Below are 21,166 nucleotides of genomic sequence, written 5' to 3' on the forward strand. Positions count from 1 at the left end.
GCAGGAGGACCCAGGATTGGGAGTGTCGTCCGTGTGGCAGCGGTTGGGCCAGTGAATAGGTGCGGAACGGCGGGGTGCAGAGTGGGCACAGCTCACAATGGTCAGGGCGGAGAACTCCATGCACCAGGCTTTGAGGTGGGCTGAGTGCCTCGAGGCAACTCCCAGGGGTTGGAGGAGGCCATGGCTGCAGCCCTGCGAGACCTCGAGGCCAGGGAACAGGCCCACCTCCAGAACATCGACATGGAGGTCAATGAGCCCCTGGCCGGGGACATCAATAAGTGAGCTGTCGGACTAGCCCGCCGCCTTTGTATATAGTTATTAAGGTTTAGGTTTCATTTGGTTTTTATTATGATTTGGAGTTCAGACTTTCCTCCACTTTTTGTATATAGTTGTATTTTAGATAGGGTTTTAGGTAGGTTTCCTTTTGTTTTGGGATAATGGACCCTTCAGACTTTCGTTTACAATTTTTCCGGACATGTACATACGTTGTTTTTTAGATGTTCACTTGGATTAATGTTTTTTTATGGTTTTCAACTTATGATTTTTTTATATGGACTTTGGGTATGGACCACTTATGTTTTTTCATGTTTTGGATTTGTTTTTTTCCTTGGATTTGACTTTCTTTTTCTTATTGCACTAATTATTTCTTCATTTGCATGTGTGGTTTTCATTTTATTAGTTTTACTTTTTAATACATTTCATAATTCAACATTATTGGTGTGGTGTACTATGATTTATTTTGTGCATGTCTCCATGAACATTGGCTCAGTCATGTGTTGCCACTGTGTGGCTCTGTAGGACATTTGTTGATGGGCATGCTGGTTCTTTTCAGACTATCATGGAATGGGTAATTTACTAGGGAGTGGGGCCAGTGGATCGTTGGGTATTTGCACTGGGGGGTGGGGGGGTTGCATTTGGGTTGGCATTAGGGCCATGGGTCTGTATAGTTATGACGTGGTGTTTGGTGGGACATGAGTCGGGGCCTGCTGGCAGGTGCCTGTCAATGAGGGGTGGCTGGGGGTGACATGAGTCTTGGCCTGCTGGCAGGTGCCCGTCAATGAGGGGTGGGTGGGGGTGACATGAGTCTGGGCCTGCTGGCAGCTGCCCGTCAATGGGGGGTTGGAGGGGCATGAGTCGGGGCTCCCAAGTGTATGGTGCCATGTGGCCTGCCTGCAGGGCATGGGGAGGGCGGATGGGCTGCCTGCGGGGCATGGAGAGGGTGGAGGGGCTGCCTGCGGGGCATGAGGAGGGTGGATGGACTGCCTGCGGGGCATGGTCAGGGTGGATGGGCTGCTTATAGGGCATGGGGAGGGTGGATGCGCTGCCTGCGGGGCATGGTCAGGGTGGATGGGCTACCTGCGGGGCATGGGCTGCCTGCAGGGCACGGGGAGGGTGAAGGGGCTACCTGCGGGGCACAGGGAGGGGTCTACGTTGGACCCCTGTGGTGCGGTCTGGCTGCAGCGGGTGCATGTGGCTTCTCACCAAACTGCTACGTGAATCTGGGGGTACGGGAGTGAGAATTACACACGATTTCACTGGCGCGAGCAGGGTACGCATATTCAAGGGTTGCGCGGGGAGTTTTACACGCGATTTTGCTGGCGCGAGCCGGCTACACGTATTGAGGGGTGCACGCAGAGTTTTATACAGGATTGGGCTGGCGCGAGCGGGGTATGCGTATTCCAAGGGCGGCACAGGGAGTTTTCCATGTGATTTCTCTGGCGCGAGCGGGGTACGCGTATTCCAGGGGTGCGCGTGGAGTGTTAAACATGTGATTTCGCTGGCGCGAGCGGGTTACGCATATCCTGAGGGGTGCGTGGGGAGTTTTACATGCGATTTCGCTGCCGCCAGCAGGGTACGCGTATTCGTTGGAAACGCAGGGAGTTTTACACACGATTGGGCTGGCCGAGCGGGGTATGCTTATTCCAGGGATGCGCGGGGAGATTTACACGCGATTTTGCGGGCGCGAGCGGGGTACGCGTATTCCGAGGGGTGCGCGGGGAGTTTTACACGCGATTTCGCTGGTGTAAGCAGGCTATGCGTATTCCAGGGGTGCGCAGGGAGTAATACACGCGATTCCACTGGCGTGAGCGGGGTACGTGTATTCGGAGGGTTGCGCAGGGAGTTTTACACACGATTGCACTGTGCCAAGCAGAGTATGCGTATTCCGAGGGGTGCGCAGGGAGTTTTACACACGATTTTGCTGGAGCATGAGGGCTGAGTGGTGTTTTTCACGCGTTTTTCGTGTTTGGGGGGCTGTATGCTGATCCACTAGCCTTTGCGCCATATAGGGGATTTGTGCAATGTTTTTGTCGCACAGGGCGGGGTTGAAGGCGTAACTGGCGCTGCTGCAGGGTCGCTGCACCACTCTGCGTCACGGCTGGTTATGGATGTAAGTATCCAAGAATAAGCTGTGCGTGAAAATGAGTTTTGGCGCACGCAGGCGCACGCTCCCTCTCTGTGCCAGCCGTGTGCGCTACTTCTGCGCTAAATTCTATGAATTACCCCCAATATGTCAGGATATTCAGGCTGTTGGCCTCACTTCCCCACATTTTCAGCAGGGGATAGGCGGTGCACTCGAGCTTAGCACAGCCTCAGGCTTTCCCCAGCATGAACGTGCAGTTCAAACATTAGCATCATGGCCTTCCGTGCCCAAGTCTTTGTCTTTCAAAGTCTCTTCTTGCAGAGGGCCTGATGCAACAAACAAACAATACGTTATTTTCCTCTTAGGATTTCACACATACTCAATTTCTCCTGTGATTCACTATTCACCTTGGATCACCCTCAGCCGGGCTCAGATCCCGTTAATACAAACTTTGTAGGATTTTCATGTGTCCAATTTCCCGGGTGATTTACTATTCACCTCGGATCCCCCTCAGCTGGGCTCAGATCTGTTTTAACACAATGTTCAATCATTCTCCCTCAGCCGGGCTCGGACCAATTTAATTCACTTTAACACAAACTTGCTTTATCCCAAAATGTATCCCTCTCGTTCGGGCTTGGACCAACTGTCTCTATTTTGTCATCAATATTCTTGGCAGTATCAACAGTGAAGACTTTCCATTGTGCACAGGATTTTGCTCGACTCGTTGAATGACCACTCTGATCTACAGATCTTTGCCACTCTTTCAACTTTATCAACTCTCAGTTGAAAACCTTACAGAGACTTTCGAATTGGCACGCACGCGGTGCCGGGTCACTCTGTCAAGGGTATAGTATCTTGGTTTCAAAGTTCAGTCACTCATCTGTTGTTCACCTTTTAATCACGTTGGTTATCACATGCGTTTCATACACTGTTCGCTTCAGCGCTCACAATACAGTGTTGCTGCTTGCAACCTTGGCTTTGCACCCTCATGGTCCTTTTAATTGATGTAACACATCGTACGATATATGAGATGCTGAATAACTCTTAAACCAATAAGAAGACTGTTAGTAGAAGATCCACCTCTCGCCTCACTCACTACATTCTTAGTTAGCTAGCCTTGTGTGTTGAGATTAGGCTCACTGGATGATATCACAGTCAGAGCCTTGTTGGTTCTTAGAACATTCACACCTGGTTACTGTGTCTAAGTAAACTTGTTATGTTTTATCAGAGAATGTGAGGGTGTTAGACGCTCCAGGGAAGTTGAGCTTTTAGGAGCTCCCCGAGGCTGGGGGTTGTCTAATGGCTATTACTGAATAAACCCCTGCTGTCAATGCCAGATCAACATGTGGTCTCTTTCATTCAGTGCCCACCTCCACACAAAACAGATTGGCGACGGGGATCTGGGCAAAAGGAGACAACCCCCAGCAGCGCCTCGATCGGTTTGGCAGAGAGCATACAGTACGGAGTAAAGCAGCAGTGGCAGCGCTGCGATTGGCTTGGCAGAGAGCATCAAGTACAGAGTAAAGCGACAGTTACATGCACACATGGAGTATCCAAGGACCAGGTACCACTATTTGAAATATTCATTTTGAGGAGTACTCTGTTTGAGACGCACCTTCCAGCAATCACCATCGGCGACCAGAAGAGGAGCCGCTATGCCACGCAGCCTCACAGTACTTCCCGAAGGAGTGTGCTCCGAGTGAGACACATCCCTGACGCACCGACATCCGGAAAGAGAGCTCCTACATTGGTGCCCAATCACAGAAGTGCCGGCCGGCAGCTGTTGAGTCACGTGAGCGCCTCACATAATAACAAGGAAACAAACGAAGCTCAAAGGGAATAACACAGTACAAGTAGCAAGGACCTCAGAAAGAGTGCAGCCGCCCCGGAAGCACGAGTGTGCTGAGACAAGGTAAAGCTTGCACGGCATTTTGGTGGTGCAAGCAAGAACAGAGTCCATCAACACGGAGGTGCAAAAAGCGGACTGCATCTTCACAGAGGTGATTGGCAACGGGACCTACGACACAGTGTGGCACAAGTCAAGCTGTTACACAAAGCAGTAGATAACAGTAGATATTCCCTAATATCAGTGGGCGCCATCCACTGGGACTACAGGAATGGATTTTGAGACTCACACCAGCATGGCAAATATCCCTGCACCAGTGTTTTTTCTTTCCAACCCTGGTGAACCTAGAATCAGATGGGCTGAATGGAAGGAGGGGGGGGGGTTCATTAAATATGCCCTATCAGCATTTGGAGCCAACTACTCAAATGAGAGAAAGGAAGCACTGTTGTTCCATTGTGTAGGGCCAGCTGTCCAAGATCTGTTGAGGACACTGCCTGAATCAATTGAGTTAGAGGATGCCAGTCCCTATGAGAAGACTTTGTATAAACTAGACAAACGTTTTTTAGTTGAGGAAAACATTATTTTAGAACGCTAGAAATTTGGTACTAGAGAACAGAAGCAGGGCGAGACTATTGAGGAATTTATAACGGCACTGAGGGTATTGACAGTGAAGTGTAGGTTCACGCATTGACATGATGAACATCTGAGGGATCAACTATGATTAAGTGTCCTAATGACAATGTTAGAAAGGAGCTATGGAAAGAACGCAATCCCTCGCTAGAAAGAGCAATTAAAATAGCTAAAATGGTAGAGCATACAGAGAAATGTATCAATGCCCTTCAATCTGACAAGGGAAGTGACCAGTCTCGAGACAAAAGCAGATTGGAAGATGGTTTGGTGAATAAAGTGCATAGGGCAGCTCCCAAATTACCCTCAACTGAAGGCTTTAGAAAGTTTGAGAGAGACAAGAGGGTGGGGCAGCAAAGAAGCTCAGATAACAGGAGTGGAGGACGCCCATAGATGATGGAAAGAGACACAAGGGTACCAGTGGGAGGTGCCAGAATGTTCAGAGAAGGCGGCAGAGGCATCTCCAATAGTAAGTGTTTTAGGTGTGGAAGCAACACACATTTAGCGGGAGACAGGGAATGTATTGCATGGCACATAATATGTCGCGAATGTGGAAGAAAGGGACCCTTAGCTCGATGCTGCAAAAACTTTTTGGGTGGACAAGTTAATGAAATTAATGCCAGTGAGGAAATGTATGAAATTTAGAATTTTGGTAACGAGATTCTATTCTCGGTCAATGCTGTGGGAGGGAAAGTGAGAATACCAAAACCTTATGCTGATGTTGTGATTGAAGGTATACCAGTCAAAATGTTAATTGACAGTGGGGCAGATCATACATTAATAAGTGTTGGGATATGGAGAAATAAATTTCAGTGGTGCACTTTTTGGGAAGATGTGGTCAAAGCAAATGCCTATGGGGATGTACCCATTGAAATCATAGGTTGTTTTGAAGGAGATATTCCATTTAAATGGAGAAAAGCTATGTCCACTATTCATGCAGCATCTAAGGGTGGTGAGTTATTATCTTGGCGCGACCAAGCAGCTTTGAAGATCAGGTTGGAAGCTGGCCATCCTGAACAAGTTCTGATGGTGAGAGAAATTGAATCACAGGGTGATGCAGCGAAAGTGATGGAGGAGAAGCATGAGTCAAAGTTGGGATGTTTGAGAGGCTTCGTACACAAGATTAGATTAAAGAAGGTAGATATTCGCAAAGGTTCCAAATCACACACAGTTCCTCTTGCACTGTGCTAGAAAGTGAGATAATTAGGATGGAGAGTTGAGGGAGTTATAGAGTACAAACCTCTGAATGGTTTAGTCCCATTGTAGTGGTTAAGAAGGCGAATGGACAAATAAGACTGTGTATTGACCTAAGACAGCTCAATACTATGGTGGTTGCTGCAATATTTCCTCTTCTGAGGACTGATGATTTGTTGGTGGGTGTGTCAGGCGCAACAGTTTTCTCGATACTTGATTTGAAGTCTGCTTATCACGAGGTAGAACTTCATAAGGATTCCAGAGATCTCACAGCATTTATAACTGCCATAGGATTGTTCAGATGTGTGAGAATGCCCTTCGGTCTGGTGTCTGCCGCTAGTGTATTCCAAAACATGATCTTTAGGCTGTTGGGAGGTGAAGCTGGAGTAATGCGTTTCTCCACGAGTTGAGCTTACTAAGGTTGTGACATCGAATATCCAGATTCTATATATATATATATATTGGCACCACCGCCTGCAGTCTAATCACTACGTATAGTCAGCCTTTACGATTACTTGCATTTTCTGTAGTGCTTCTTCACACGTGCAATCTTCTTTCAGAACATGAAAGTCTTCTCGATTCTTTACTTCGCCATCAGATTCTATAAGGTCTATGCATTCTCTTCTTCTTCAGCCACTCTTCTCAGTGTGTCTCTTGTGACGTCACTAGTGTGTGGGAGCGAGGGGCCAGTAGGCCCCTCGCATCCTTCACTTCCTAGTACAAGATTTGGACCAAGTGCCTCCAGTAGTGGGTTCGCCCCTTCGCCCTTATGCGATGTTAACGTTGGTTAACTTTCGTGTAGATGAGACCACTGAGCAGGACACAGGGCATCCATTTTTGTACCCCCTTTCGACTCCATCTTGGTGACCAGGCCTCATTGCGATAGTACGAAGCGCTTCTCTCCGTCTCCCTTCCCTCGCAGCAGCCAGGCTCAGAGCACATGGCCCCACCCTCGCTCCCACTCCGACTGGAAAACTCTGCAGCTCCATTCTCACGCTCAAGCCGTAGGTATTTGCAACAACTAATAAATGTAACACATCACTCTTCCTCTGAGATCACTGTCCTGCATGTGAACCAGCCCATAGCTCATTTATCTCCACAAATGTGTCTTTACCCCCGCACGCATGCCAACGAAAACTTACTGCCCATCTGACCCTGTGTCCCAGCAAGGTATTCCTTTCATGCGCCAGACCTCTGACCATGCCATGATGCCCACCCAGCAGATCCCCCACTAACTTTAGACCCCTGCTATAGTATATCGAGGCCTACCACTAACAAATGCCACATACCAGAGATTCTTCGACCAGTGTGTTATAGTGGTCAAGACCCCTAATCTACGACCTGCCTAATCCAATTTAACTCATAGTATGTATATATATATGTGTGACTTTTATAGAGATGTGATAAACTACTCAGAAGAGTTCAAACAGTTATCACTATTTAGTGCATGAAGAATTAAGAATGTGTTATGTTAGCTTAGATAGTGACCTCCCAGCGACCTGACCTTCACCCATCCGGAGCACAAGATACCTGACATCAATCCTCCCACCAGCCAAGTGACCAACCCAGATGGAGAGATGCCACCCCACCTGAAACATCAAGTGAACTGACCAATCCGGGACCAACGTAGTATCCTATGTAAGTTGCGTCATTCTACTCTATAAAATGTACTGTAACATTAATTATGGCAGAGCGCTCTCAGAGATCTAGATAAACCTTTCCTTGAACTCTCGCAGCCTGCTCTCTTTACCTTATTCCCTGTCCGGGGAGTGTCTGTTTTATTCTCTTGCATGTTGAAGACAGGGAGGGCACAAACACTAGCCTCTCTTTTTCACATCTTCACACTTATTCAGGGATCTCCATCATACAGGCGACCGTCGTCTCTCCGGTGATGCATCATATAGGGTTTTCCAAGTGGATACCTTGTCTCAAAGGCTCTTTGTGGTATAGGCATCATCACGGGCGTTGCACATGTCGCAATTTCCCGTTTCCAAAATATAGGCAGAATAGGGGCGGGACCACCTGCAGAGGCATTCTAAGCTCCTCTACAGCTTCAACACAGAAGGTCTGGTATCAGTTTCCCAACTCACCGGGTTTGTTAATTTCACTGGTCCTGCTTTGTTGTAGCAGCCAAGGCCAGTACCACGGTGGCAGCGGCGGCATGCGATTCTCTCCGCTTTGATTATTGACGCATGATGGCCCTGGGTACTTCCGACACAAAATGCAAGATTCTTTAGCCTGGTTTCCTGGTCTTGCGCTACTCGAGGGTTCATGAAATTAACGGTTCCTTTTCGAAAAGGTCACAGGCACGTCCCTCCTTGCGATCCCCTTCTGTCTTGCCGTTTTTCTCCTCAGGTTCTGCCATCTTGGAACTGCTGCTTCTTTGTGTTGCCTTCCTCAGAGTGTGCTCTCGTGCTCCGCCTTTTATCAGTGTAGGGAAGTGTGATGGAATTCAGGTGTGTGTGATGGTCAGTAATTGCCTGACCCTGCCTGACCATTGTGTTGGGACATGTCCGGTATACGGCTCGGTTGTTAGTCTGTTTTCTCTCAAAGCAAGCTGTCCATGAGAAAGTGTTTGTGTTGGGAAGGGGGAGGGTGAGAGTTTCTAAATATCCTACCTGTTAAATGGGGTAAAGGTGTTAACGGGAAGGGGATACCACGCTTCGCCATCCGGTGTACAACTCCCACTCCCCGAAGACCCCTCACCCAGGTGATCCTCTAGGACTGGTCCATCCCCAGGAACTGGATCCAAAATCAATGGCTGTGTCCTGGCCACCTATATGACATTTGAATTTCTATTGTATTTGTATTTGTATTTTATTGTTTATATAGTGCTTTACTCCAAAGCGCTTTACAGCATAAAAACCAGAAAACATCAAACATAGAACAGAAGCAATAAAATATACATTAATCTACTATCTACTCAATATTCAATTGCTAAAAATAGTTAATTGAAACTTATATATTTCCATACATTTTGTGGTATATTGCAATGGTAATCATCTTGCCTATAGGTGAATGGCCATGGGCATAACATACCACACACAACTTACTTTTCTGATATATTCAGATTTTACATAGTGTGCCAGGGATGGGAGTTCCCTATTAGGGAACCCACTCTCTTTTTCACCTGGATGACAGATCCCTGGGGACTAGCGGTTGAGACACCTTCAGATTTCTCACATCCCCCTGCGACGGGCTCAGATCCACTTTAAACTTTCAAGCTTTCAATTGATCTCCCTTTGTCGGGCTCAGACCAAATACATGTACTTTTCCAAACTTTCTCTACTTCATAGAGATCGAAGACTTTAGATTGTGCGCAGGGTTTGATTTGACCCGTCGCAGGACCACTTCGATTCACATTTATTCAATTGATCTCCCTTTGTCGGGGTCGTACCAACTTTATCTACTTTTAAATCTGCTCAGCGGGGTACCTTACAGAGGCCTTCGATTGAGCACCCACATGGTGCCGGACCACTCTGTCAAGGGTATTGTAGCTTGCTTTAAAGTTCAATCACTCATCAGCAGTTTAACTTAATTCGTGTCTCTTATCACACCCGTTTTTGTGTTTGTTCCAGCGCTTGCCATACAATGTCACTGCTTGCAACCTTGGCTTCAACACAGACCAGTCTTGTATCGGTCTCCCCAACTCGCCGGCTGTGTTTCTTTCACTGAATCGGCTTTGTTCTTGGAGCCAAGGACAGTACCATAGTGCTTGGAGATTCTTCCCACCTTGATTCCTGACGCGGGAGGGCCTTGGGTACCTTCGACACACAATGCAGGATTCTTCAGCCTGGTTTCCTGGTCTTAGGTTTTCTCTCAAGGTTTTGTGGAAGTAACAGTTCCATGTCGAAGAGGTCAAGGGAACTTCCCTCCTTGACCCCCATCTGTTTTGTCGTCTTTCTCCTCTTGTTAAACTGCCATCTTGGGAACAACTGTTTTTTTGTGTGCTTTGCCTCGCTCAGATTGTGCTCTCGTGCTCCGCCTTTTATCCATGTGGAGCAGTTTAATGGAAGTCCAGTGTGAGTGATTGTCGATAATTGCCTGACTTCGCTGACCTTAGTATTGGGACATGGCAGGTACACGACTCGAGTGTTAGTCTGTTTTCCCTTAGAGCGGGCTGTCAGTGAGAAAGTGTTTGTGTTGTAGAAGCGGGGGGTAGAGGTCCTAAATGTCCTATGGGGTAGGATGGGGTAAAGGTGTTACAGGGACGGGGATACTGCGCCTCATCATCTGGTGTCCCACTGCCTCAAGTCCCCTCACCCAGGTGATCCTCCCACACTGCACCACCCCCAGGAACTGGATCCAAAAGCGATGGCTGTGTCCTGGCCACCTGGATGACAGATCCCTGGGGACTAACGGGTGAGACACCTTGTGTGCACTTGACATTCATAACAGGTACCGGTGTGCCCTAGCCTCACTGCTGATGCATTGCGCGGACTACCCTTTGTGCATGCTCGGTCAACAAAGCTGGATCTATTTTGTTGCTCCTTTTGGGAGCGGGTATATCAAAAGAAGCGATTGTCACTACATCCCGAGCTTCAAGCACCTGTCACCAGCAGCAGGAGAATTTGATACTGTGAGAGAGATTACCCAAGGAAGACAAATGCTCTACTCTCGTGATGGCAAAGAACTGCTGGAATCCTCCCTACACGGGCCACACTCCAGCGCCAGAGGCAACCACACTGGTGTTCCTGTCCCTTGACTTGGTGGGGAAAGTAGAGTTACCTCTGGCCCCCATGACTCATCTCAATAGCCAAACCCTTAACCAGCTTTGCTCAGGACTCATCCAATGGACCAGCAGTAGGTAGTGTTTAAGGCCTACAACTGCTAAAGCAGCTAACTTTCCTTGGGACCTATGGGCCATCGTCTGTAATGCACCTAGGTTGATTCCTGGTTATGGTAAGAGTTTCACTGATCCCCCTTCTTGGGACTACCAACGCTGTTCAGAGTCCTTGCTTTGTCCTTCTTGGCCAGGGACGGCCACCTACACACCATCATTCACCTTCACATCTGGAATGTGGCATTGACAGTTATTTTGCCTACAGGGGGACACTTGACTCTGAGATTTGTCACAAGGATATCATTGGGCTGAAAGAAAAATGTTTGACTCAAGCTTAGCATAACCACAACTTTGTTTTAATCTCTGCCTACAGTTTGGCAGCTCCTTTTAGCAATCACTAACATTAACCGAAAGCTTACTTCTTGTGTGTATTATCTCACTGAATAGTATTGGTTTTGTATCAAGTTCAAGGTCAACAAAATATGTTAGAGCGTGATTACAAAACTATGTTTGTGGTCCTTTCAATCAAACAGAATAGCTGTTTCTGGTCTCTGATTAATAACTTAGAATATAATTAATTGGAGGCTCAACTAAATTCCATTATAGAAGACAATTGGGTCCAGCATTTTCACGACCTAAACACACCAGGGCTTTTTGAAGGGCAAAGAAGGTATCACTCTTTTGATGATACAATGGGACATCAAGTTTGATTATGAAGATATTCTGTTCTTGTTTAAAAATGCCAGCAACTCCGGAGCGGCTGGCCCTAATGTGTTGTTGAATCGAATCCATTGAGCTCCTGAGTCATGGGGCTTTAATCTTAGATTCTGTATTTATGAACATCATTGAATCTAGGAAGACTTCAGTGTCCTGTAAGTTATCCTATGTCCTCCCAATCTTTAAAAAAGGGAACCGATTGGATACAACTATCTGTCCATTACCCTTATGGATGTAGAGTGACATTTTCTTGTCTCTGCTCCTTAGGAAGATTGAATCATGGGTGGTTCAATCAGGACACTTTCATAAATTCCAATCAGGTTTCTGCTAAAAAATGGGTACAACCCTCAATGGTGTGAGCTTAAAATGTTTATATCATAAGGCAGTCAGGCCCACTACCCCACATATTTGTTTTGGCTCTATAGACTTTTCATACTTGTGTACCTACATACGCACCTGTATTCAGGTGAGGATGGATCTTAAGGGACACCCCTTCTAGAACACCCCTTCTAAAAGATTCATACCCAAAGGGGGCTTAGGCATGGTTGCGTATTGGCCCCCTGCCTATTCAGTTCATATGACTCAGATCAGGAAGACTTCTTGAAGCCTTCCTCTATGGTGTCCCCCCGTTTGGGTAACACTCATATTCACTTGTTACCATATGCAGACGATGTGTTCATTCTAGATCATACCCACATCGTCTACAGAGGCTACTGGGAGCCCTGCATGATTATGCTTAGCAAAATGTCCTGCAGGCAAATAAAAACAAAACTAAGATTATGAGGATTTCCAATAGTAGAAAACAAATGGGCTCTGGGTGGACGATAGATAAGATCCCTCTTGAAGTTTACTATTTTGTATATCTGGGCCTTCTGATCTTTAGCAACTCCAATAAAGCTGCTTTATTAGCCACAGCAGAAGGTGATGATGCCATACCAAAAATGAAAAAGATGAAGTATGAACGATGTTTAATTCTGCTTCTCATTAAACACTATAATGCGAAAGAAGTACCGATGATAATATATGGACTAGAAACTGTACTTTCTTTTGATTGGGAAACCTTGGACCTACTTGAACGGAACGTTTGGAGAAGGGTTATGCGACTAGCATACTGTTTGCCTATTGTGACCATTTGTTACACGTTTGGACGCTATCATACAAAAATGTTGACCACATATAATGCCTACTTTACTATTACTGCGCTTTTGCCCTGTGCAAGAATTCTGACTGAAGTCGCAGTTGAAATTTTGGTACGGGAAAAATGTGGGATCTATGCAAAAAAAAAAGAAAATTCCATTACATTGAATAATGGGAGTCAGTGTTTGCAGGGGTGTTCCCCGTGATCCATTACATGGATAGCTGGGGATGTAAAGTAAAAAAAAAGAAAATTGACACTGCAGTCCCACTTCCGAGCCGCGTTAGTGAAAGGGTGCTTATGCCACAGGAACAGAGATGAGTCGGCGGCACACACACAAGGTAAGTAGCAAGGGGAGGCGGGTTGAGGATGCGGGCCAAAGTGATCTATGTGATCACTGCGTTGCGCCTTAATGGAAATCAGCATTTTCACAGTCGACATTATGGGCGGTGCAGTGATCACAAAGATCTGTTTGAACTTCTATCCCTTACAAGTACAATATTGTGTCATTCCCTTTCATTATTGAGGACATTTATATTACCCCCGCCTGACTCGCTATTCTGTGATCTGCATGCCTTACAAATGGCGCGTAGGTGGGAACCTCTGTTATTGTGGGGTCAAACGTGCAATGAGGTTTGAATTCCCTAAATTTCAATGACATTATGCAAACACCATGCAAGGTCAAACAGCAGATGAGGACCTAGATTGGAGGACTGCAAGCCACAAACTACATGTGAGCTCTACTATGACTTGGCGAGTGAACATGAAAAGAGAGACAGCTTGGCGCCATATTTTGAAAAAACTCCCCAATACGAAATTGAGGCAGCAACCACAGAAATTCTAAATGTTACTAACAAAGCAGAATTCTCTAGAGCTTCTTGCCTTTTCTATAAGCATGCCTATGTCATGGAAACGTTAATACACATACCTTTGTATTGTCCATCATTCTTGGAAATTCGTGCTATGTTTTTTTAGACGTTTGTGTATATGGTAGAACTCACTGAAACTGACTCTTTGGGCTTGTAGCTTCTCTGACAATTCTGTTTCTCTAACAGTTGCAATATTAACTTTTCCTAAATATATACAAATAATCGAATGGTAACGGCCTTGAACATCAATGAGCATGGATTGTATTTGCTCATAATTTTGAAATATGCACTGTTCTGGAAAAGAATGATTGACTATGTCAATTTATACACTATGAATTCTTATTTGTCTATATGTTATGTACTACATTTGCTAGAATCTTTTTTCTTTTTAGAAAAAATATGCGTATTAGAATTTATTGCAAACGATCCATTATGGGCATGCAGCCTAATGATATTAAGTTTTATATAAGGTACCCAATTTTAATGGGGTTCACAAAAAGCTCCCTCCCCCATGCCCGAATTGTAGGTTTCAGTATCAGGTTTATTTTGAAATTGATTATTCCATAAAACACACAATAATAGAATACATACATCATATAGAACGTTAAAAATCACTCTATTATTTTAACAATTTAGCAATACATTTATTTTGTTTTATTTTTTTGAATGCTTATGGCTAATACTTTTAAGGCTTGTGCATACATATCACAGTAGCGAATAAGAAAAAAAGAGCAAATTACACTTTGAGTAGAAAAACATCACAATATAAAAGATTACCAAACAAATATTACCAAACAATTCATACACTACTAATTGATACTGTGCATTTCTTAATAAATTCCATAAATATCTAACCACATTAGATTATAAAAATGTATAAAAGCTTCCATTCCATTTCGACGCCCTAGCAGGCAAACTCGTAGTGTGACGGTCTGGAAACAAGGCCACACTTGTAATGAGGCACAATGTCTCTCATTTAATAATGTACATTGTTAACTCTCTCAAACATGCATTGCGGCGGAGGTAATCACAAGAGATTCTGCCGCCACGATAAGATCATGGACCAAAACTGGTCCGTTACAATCCTGCCTGGCCATGTGCAAAAATGCTCCTATCCCTTAAAATAAAACTCACTTGCCTTCTCACATGCTGTCAAGATGTGCCTACTGGTTTCTAAAGATTTAGCACACAGGTGACATAATCTCCTCTCATAAGGAATATTCTGCCACGCGCCAATGTGTTCCATAACTGTCAGGATGTTTAGACGCAGATACATGATAAAGTGTCTTACCTTTTAATGTTGGTTATTAGCATTTAGGAGAGAGAAGGGCAAAACAAATTCACATGGAAGCTCTTTCAGCTAGCCATGCTCTCTCATTCAGTAACGTCACACCTTGTGCTGAATAAGGCCTGCAAGTGTTCTTTCTTAGCAGTCTTCTTGGACTTAATGGCTCTATTACAGCTTTAAATGTGCTACTAATGTAATACACATTTTGTATCAAGGTTGTCTTCAGGCATTTGATTTAAAAGCAAATATGTACGCCATTGCATCTCTTCATTGTATCCTGGGTATCACTGATCAGGCCATGGCCTGGCTGACCTCTTTCCTTTCCGATCGACCCTCCCAGGTCCAACTTGGGTCCTTCCTCTCCTCTCTCTATCTATCTCTACCTGTGGTGTTCCCCATGGGTCTAACCTCTCTCCCTGGCTGTTTAACCAATACCTGGCACTTCTTGCCCACCGCATTGCCACTCTCTGCCCCAACTTTCAGTGCTATGCGGACGACACTCAGCTCATTATCAGGCTCCCCTCCGCCACCTCTTCTCCTTCTCTCATCTCTGACTGTCTGTCCGATATCCAGGAGTGATGTGCCACCAAATGATCTCTGCCTTAATGCCAGTAAGACTGAGATTCTCCTCATCGGCACACCTGCTCCCTCCTTTCCTATTGCTCTCTGGCCGGCCTCTCTTGGCCCTCTTCCTTCTCCGACCTGTGAGGCTAAAAACCTTGGGGTCATCTTCGACTCCACACTCTCCTTCTCTCCTCACATCTCTGACGTCTCCAAGAAGTCACATTACCAGCGGCACCTCCTCAGAGATATTTTTCCTTTCCTCTCCTTCCCCCAGAAGCTCACTGTCTCCAGAGCTCTGGTTCTCTCTAGGCTGGACTACTGCAACGGCCTTTTTCTAAATATGCCTGCTTCTACTCTCCGCCCTCTGCAACTCATCCAGAACAGGACTGCGAGACTTGTCCTTGGCCTCAAGCCCAGGGATTGTATCTCTCCAGGACTGAAATCTGTGCACTGGCTCCCAGTGGCTGCGAGGATTAAGTTCAAAACCCTATGCATTGTTCACAAGGCCTTCTGGGGTCTGGGGTCTCAATACCTTCAACTCTCTCTTCCTAACTATCTTCCCTCTCAAGCTCTTCGCTCATTGCCTCCGACTCCCTCAGGGTCAGTGGCTTCTCCAAGCAACGAGTTGGTGGTAGATCTCTTTCTTCAGCTGGGACCTCCCTCTGGAACAGCCTCCTTGCCTCGCCGAAACTTGAGGAGAACCATCTCCGGTTCCCGAAGCACCTCAAGACCTTCCTCTTTGCTTCTGCTTTCTCTCCTCCTCTCACCTGCTGAACTCCTGACTGAAACTGCTCTGGTCACCTGGCTACCCGCTGATCTCGGGCCCATGTCCCCTCCCGCGCCAGCTGCACTCCGGCACTGCCTCACGGGCAACCCCTGCACTTGGGGGCTGTTGCTGTATCCCTACAGTCCCCACTGGCTTTTGACACTTGATGTCTGCACTTACCCCTGCACTTGCCACAAGTTGGCTGCACTTTTTAACTATTGTTTTATTTATTTTATTTATTACTGTTGATCCTATGTACTGCACTGCCCCCTCCCCCTTCCACCGTGCAGTTTCTCTTTCACCCCTCACCTGCACTTGCGCGATCTCAATTTCACCTGACCTAGTAAGATCGTTGTCTCTGTCTTCCCTCTGTTCTCCCTCCCTTGCCTCGTCGCACCTTGAAACACTTGTGTATAGGCGCGTTATAAATGCCATATCGTATCATATCAAGTCCGGTTAAATAGAAGCACTGGCAAAGCCAGCACCTTTGGTTTATGCATTTGCTAGTTACTGATATTATATGCTCGAGTATACACACAATTTTGCTGCTGTTCCCATCTGATGGCAAGGTAGTAACATTATTGCAGCGTGCCTGGAAAATGGTATTGGCTTTGCCAATAATTGTTTAGGAATTACTTTCATATCCTCCCACCACATTCCCATTATCTCTGTACTGATAACTCTGTGTGGTGTCTGGAGTCTTATGTATACTAGTGACACTTTATGACACACCCAAAAAAAGTACAAATATTGTAATTAGTTTTCAAATTGAGATTCCTCTTCTGTGATGTTTAGAAATTGTTTTTTACTAGTTGATACATTCTCTAAATTGCATTGTTGTGTGATTGCTTGGTTTTGGTATGTTGCAAACACCAATAAAAATAAATAAATAAACAAATCTGTGAACTGATCAGGAAGTTAATGTGTACCCTTTGTTAGCACCCCTGCCTGAATGCCTAAATCAAGACCCCAACATATGTTAGGATAATGCAACGAGAACTAGACTGATCTGAGGAGATGCATACACAAGCCACATTTTATAGACAGATTTGTTTTTGATTTAGCAAAACTCTACAAGTTAGTGGGATTGACTTCCGACTGACCAGTTACTTGTGATTTCCTTCCAGATTCCAGGCAGATGAGAAGATTCACGCTTAGAGATCAGGAATATGACACAATGCTCCATCCTCAGCTGTCCCTCGTCTGTCTGGGCTTGCAGGAAGTGGATTACAGAGTGCTCAGTCACATGCACAGCGACAGAATGGAAAGGATGTGATCCGAAGACATACCTATATACGTACCTTAAACTATGTGATGTGCCAGAGAGGCATTTTTCCATCTTTTATAGGGACATAAAATGATAGAGAAATGTTGGTTCAAAATCTGTGGCCCGAGGAGGATCCACGTCCATTGCCAGGCTTTCAAGATATGTGGCTGGTAAGAATTCAAGTTATGTAGCAGAGGACATCCAGGTTTTCCGGTGACCAGGAACATTCATCCACTCTCAAAATGCAAGTGGTCTCTTAAGTGGGCTGCTTTCCTGTTGGACCAACCACTCCACAAGCCTTTATTTCAATTCCTTTGAAGGTATATGGAGTAGACATTTGCTTTTAATGTCACCTGTGAACACATGCGGTGAAGCAAGCCACCACTGCTTGTAACACTGATCTGCTGACCCACCACCAAGACGCAATTAAGTTCACAGTATGCGCTGCAATCATGCATTCCCACTCATACATTCACTCCCTTTCTAACAATCAAAAGTATAATAGTATATAGCGGAGCGGGTGGGCAGTCTTTGGAGTGCTACAGATCCTCGCTTCCCATTCAGAAATATCAACTATGCTAAAACAAGCAACAAATTATCATGTGCTTTCAGGAATTCCTATTTCTGAGAAAGTAGTCCCACAGTGCAGCAATACGGGGAATCTGCATCAGTTTGCCTTTTAACAAGCAATTGAGAATCCTTACCACCATGGAAAAAGGCTTTGGGGAAGGATGCACAACAGTAATGAATCTCAGGAAAGTACACATACTGGTGAACCAGTGTTGTAGTACAAGCCCTCACTCATGGAATATTTACGTAGACTGCCAAGAAGCCCAGGTGCCACCGAGGTGGGATTCTGAAGAACAGCCACCATATAAAAAATGAATTCTTACCGGTTTCACCCATCTGCAGTTGACTGGTCTGCAGCTCTGTTACTCTGCATCGAGGTCATAGCAGCGGTAGCAATGAACCTGCATCATCGGGTTATTCACCTCTACCTCTTCACACAAGACTGAGATGAACAAGTTACTTGTTGAACACATACCTCTTCTGAACCATGCCTTTGGCATGTTCTTGTACCTATGCCACTCAGTGAATCTAACCAAGTCTTCCCAGACTCTTTGATGGATGTACTCAATCCCTCTTCGGGCCTCACGTAGAGAAGGCCAGACCCCCCTGATTGTATCCTGGCTCATAGAGGAAGGGATAGTAAAACATTTCCAGGCTTATACTTTTGGAGTTAAGGGCTTTGGGTTTCAACATGGAAGTGGTTATCTTGGCAATGTTTCGCGGTAAGGCGATTGGGGTATATCAAGGGATTGGAAGAGGGATCCTCAACCTAAACTGGCCCATCTGCCCGCTGCTGAAATGTCCTATATGATGGAACTCAACGGGCAGTCTAATTCCAGGTGTCTCTATTCTGATATCTGGAACTCATACAGACACTAATCACAAATTGGATATTGTAGGGATTTATATGTTGGACTTTATATGTGTCTCTGTGGAGGCTCATGACAATTGGTCATACAATCTGTCTCCTCCATATCAGATCTCAAGGCCATCTTCCTAGCACTGGTGGTCCTCCTCCCATGCATCAAGGAAAAGAAAGTAATGGGTACCATTGGTAGGCTGTGTGCGCCGCTGCTTTTTGTTCTGGAGAGGAACATTAACTCACTCTCTGCCTGACACATGGGGAATCGGTACTTGTGCAGACTCTGCATCTACATCATGCCCCTCACTAGAAGGACACCCACCAGAAGCTGGCAAACTTAATTTTCCACATTGGGGCTGATCTGGAGGACTACTGTATTTAGATCATCTTATTCCCATGGATAAAAGTGCTTATGGTGTTTTTCCTCCTTTACCCTGGTTGATGAAATGTAGGTGTTCGTTGCTGTTCAGAGTGATCACAAATCTTCCCTACAAGGAAGCACTGGTGACTGCTTACGGATATGTATATAGTCCTTAGACTGACAGGCACTGATGAAGGAAGCTGTAAGTTCACTTTTAGTACATTCAAACTTTCTCTCATAGCAAGGATGTTGGTACTCTGCTCTTCCCCGCAATCCATGTGCCTGAGTGCTTGGCTGCGGAATTAAGCAACCACCCCCTCTACATAGATAATCAGCCAAGAAACATATTTTATGAGACTGTAAAGGAGCAAAATGCTGGATTTGCCATTCAAACCCTTCCTCCAAACACTTTAATCCATGATCATGTTTAGACGGTATCAGGTAATATTATCCCCATAAATAATATCGCCATACATATAGTCGCCGGGAAATGGCATAGGCAACATTATTTATGGGGACAATATATTGGGTAAACGGGAGCGGGGTTTGCGGGGGTGTCCACTGCTCCCTTTAAAAAAAATATAGGGGTTGCAGGGGTGTCACCCGCAGGTTCCATATGGTAATATTGCCGCAAAAAAATGGTGCCATTCTTGTATGGCGACATTTTTGCAGGGATATTATCACATGGAACCGTTTAGACCATGGCTGAATAGTGATCTTTCAGAGACTTGCCCCAATTGATACCAGCCCCCTTGGCTATGACCTACTACTTGTGCCAGCATTTTTATTTGGACGGTAGTTACAGAAATATGCCCAGTTCAATCAAGCTATGCAGAAGACCGTTTATAAGTGGTTCTGTGCTGGTTGTTTTAGCCACCTTCTGCCCAACAGTGTATCATTCATGCATGAGGTTTGTCCCATGCGTTGGACTGAAGGGGACATAAAGGTAAGTTCCAGTAACCCCTGCTAGTAACTTTCGTAGTATTAGACCTTCAGTTCCCCGTGGTCATATGACCTGCCTTCCATTCCCTCTGCTCTCTGCCTTCAAGCCTACGTCTTCTGTAGAGTAGGATGCAAAAGCACCAAGGCAAATGAGTCATGCACCTGGGGATTTCTAGCTAAAATGCAATTTCCTCTGATACTTTAATTATGGTAGGGCCAAAGGCGACTGGAGGACTAGGTACTGGAGGTACCATGGATGAGTTTACTAGTCTTCTGAGGTTATATGTCACATTGTGTATATGATACTCTGACATTTGGTATGCAAGGACTCGTACGTGGGCTTCAGACTCCGCTGAGGTATTCTAGCCCAAGAAAGATAGTAATGTTTAGTTTATAGACACCCAAGCCAAGGTTCCGTGGCTCAGGCAGTAATAAACTCCTATGAGCTTTGATGGCCACTAGATACGAATATTGTTCTTTGCCCACTGGATATTTCAGCGGTCTAAATGTATGTGTAGTTTCTGATTATGTGGCCTTCAAAATCCTTGCATTTAACTGCCTAATCCAGACTCCAAGAAACTGATTACCAGGACGCATTATTAGTCAGGTGATGTGTGCTGGACACAATGCAATCTGATAAATGTTTTTAATTTGTGCTGGACACACTGCCATTAAATGTGTGTACATATTTTAAAAAAAGAAAGATTGAATAAATGTTATATTTTACTCCATAAAAAGTATATGTCTGTAGTTTGTCACTGGTGTTGGGATGGGTTAATTTATAAAGTGAGTCAAGATATTGACAAATGCATGATTATATGTAATCACAATCCTGTGTCTACATCACCAAATTTGCGCTTCTCCTAAATATTTGAGTTTCCTAGCTCTTTTAAGTCTTGTATGCTTGCCTGGAAGCACACACCCAGGGGTGTTAAAAGTGGGGTTAGGGGTTTATTGGTTAGGATTTCAATAAACTGCCTTATAGGGAGAATGCATGGAGAAATACAGAATTA

The 21,166-nt window shown here is 45.3% G+C and overlaps 1 protein-coding gene across 1 annotated transcript in view; it reads left to right on the top strand.

Annotated features, from left to right (window-relative positions):
• The window catches only part of CTC1 (CST telomere replication complex component 1), a 1,003,059-nt gene extending 982,169 nt beyond the window's left edge, over nucleotides 1-20,890 (top strand). Inside the window, exon 24 of the mRNA XM_069646446.1 lies at nucleotides 17,279-20,890. Within this exon, the coding sequence (XP_069502547.1) occupies nucleotides 17,279-17,427 (149 nt within the window). The 3' untranslated portion in view covers nucleotides 17,428-20,890. The remainder of the gene's footprint in view (nucleotides 1-17,278) is intronic.
• Nucleotides 20,891-21,166: the final 276 nt, after the last annotated feature.

The sequence above is a fragment of the Ambystoma mexicanum genome, chromosome 1p (assembly GCF_040938575.1).
Source record: "Ambystoma mexicanum isolate Mex_15411 chromosome 1p, UKY_AmexF1_1, whole genome shotgun sequence".
Taxonomy (NCBI): domain Eukaryota; kingdom Metazoa; phylum Chordata; class Amphibia; order Caudata; family Ambystomatidae; genus Ambystoma; species Ambystoma mexicanum.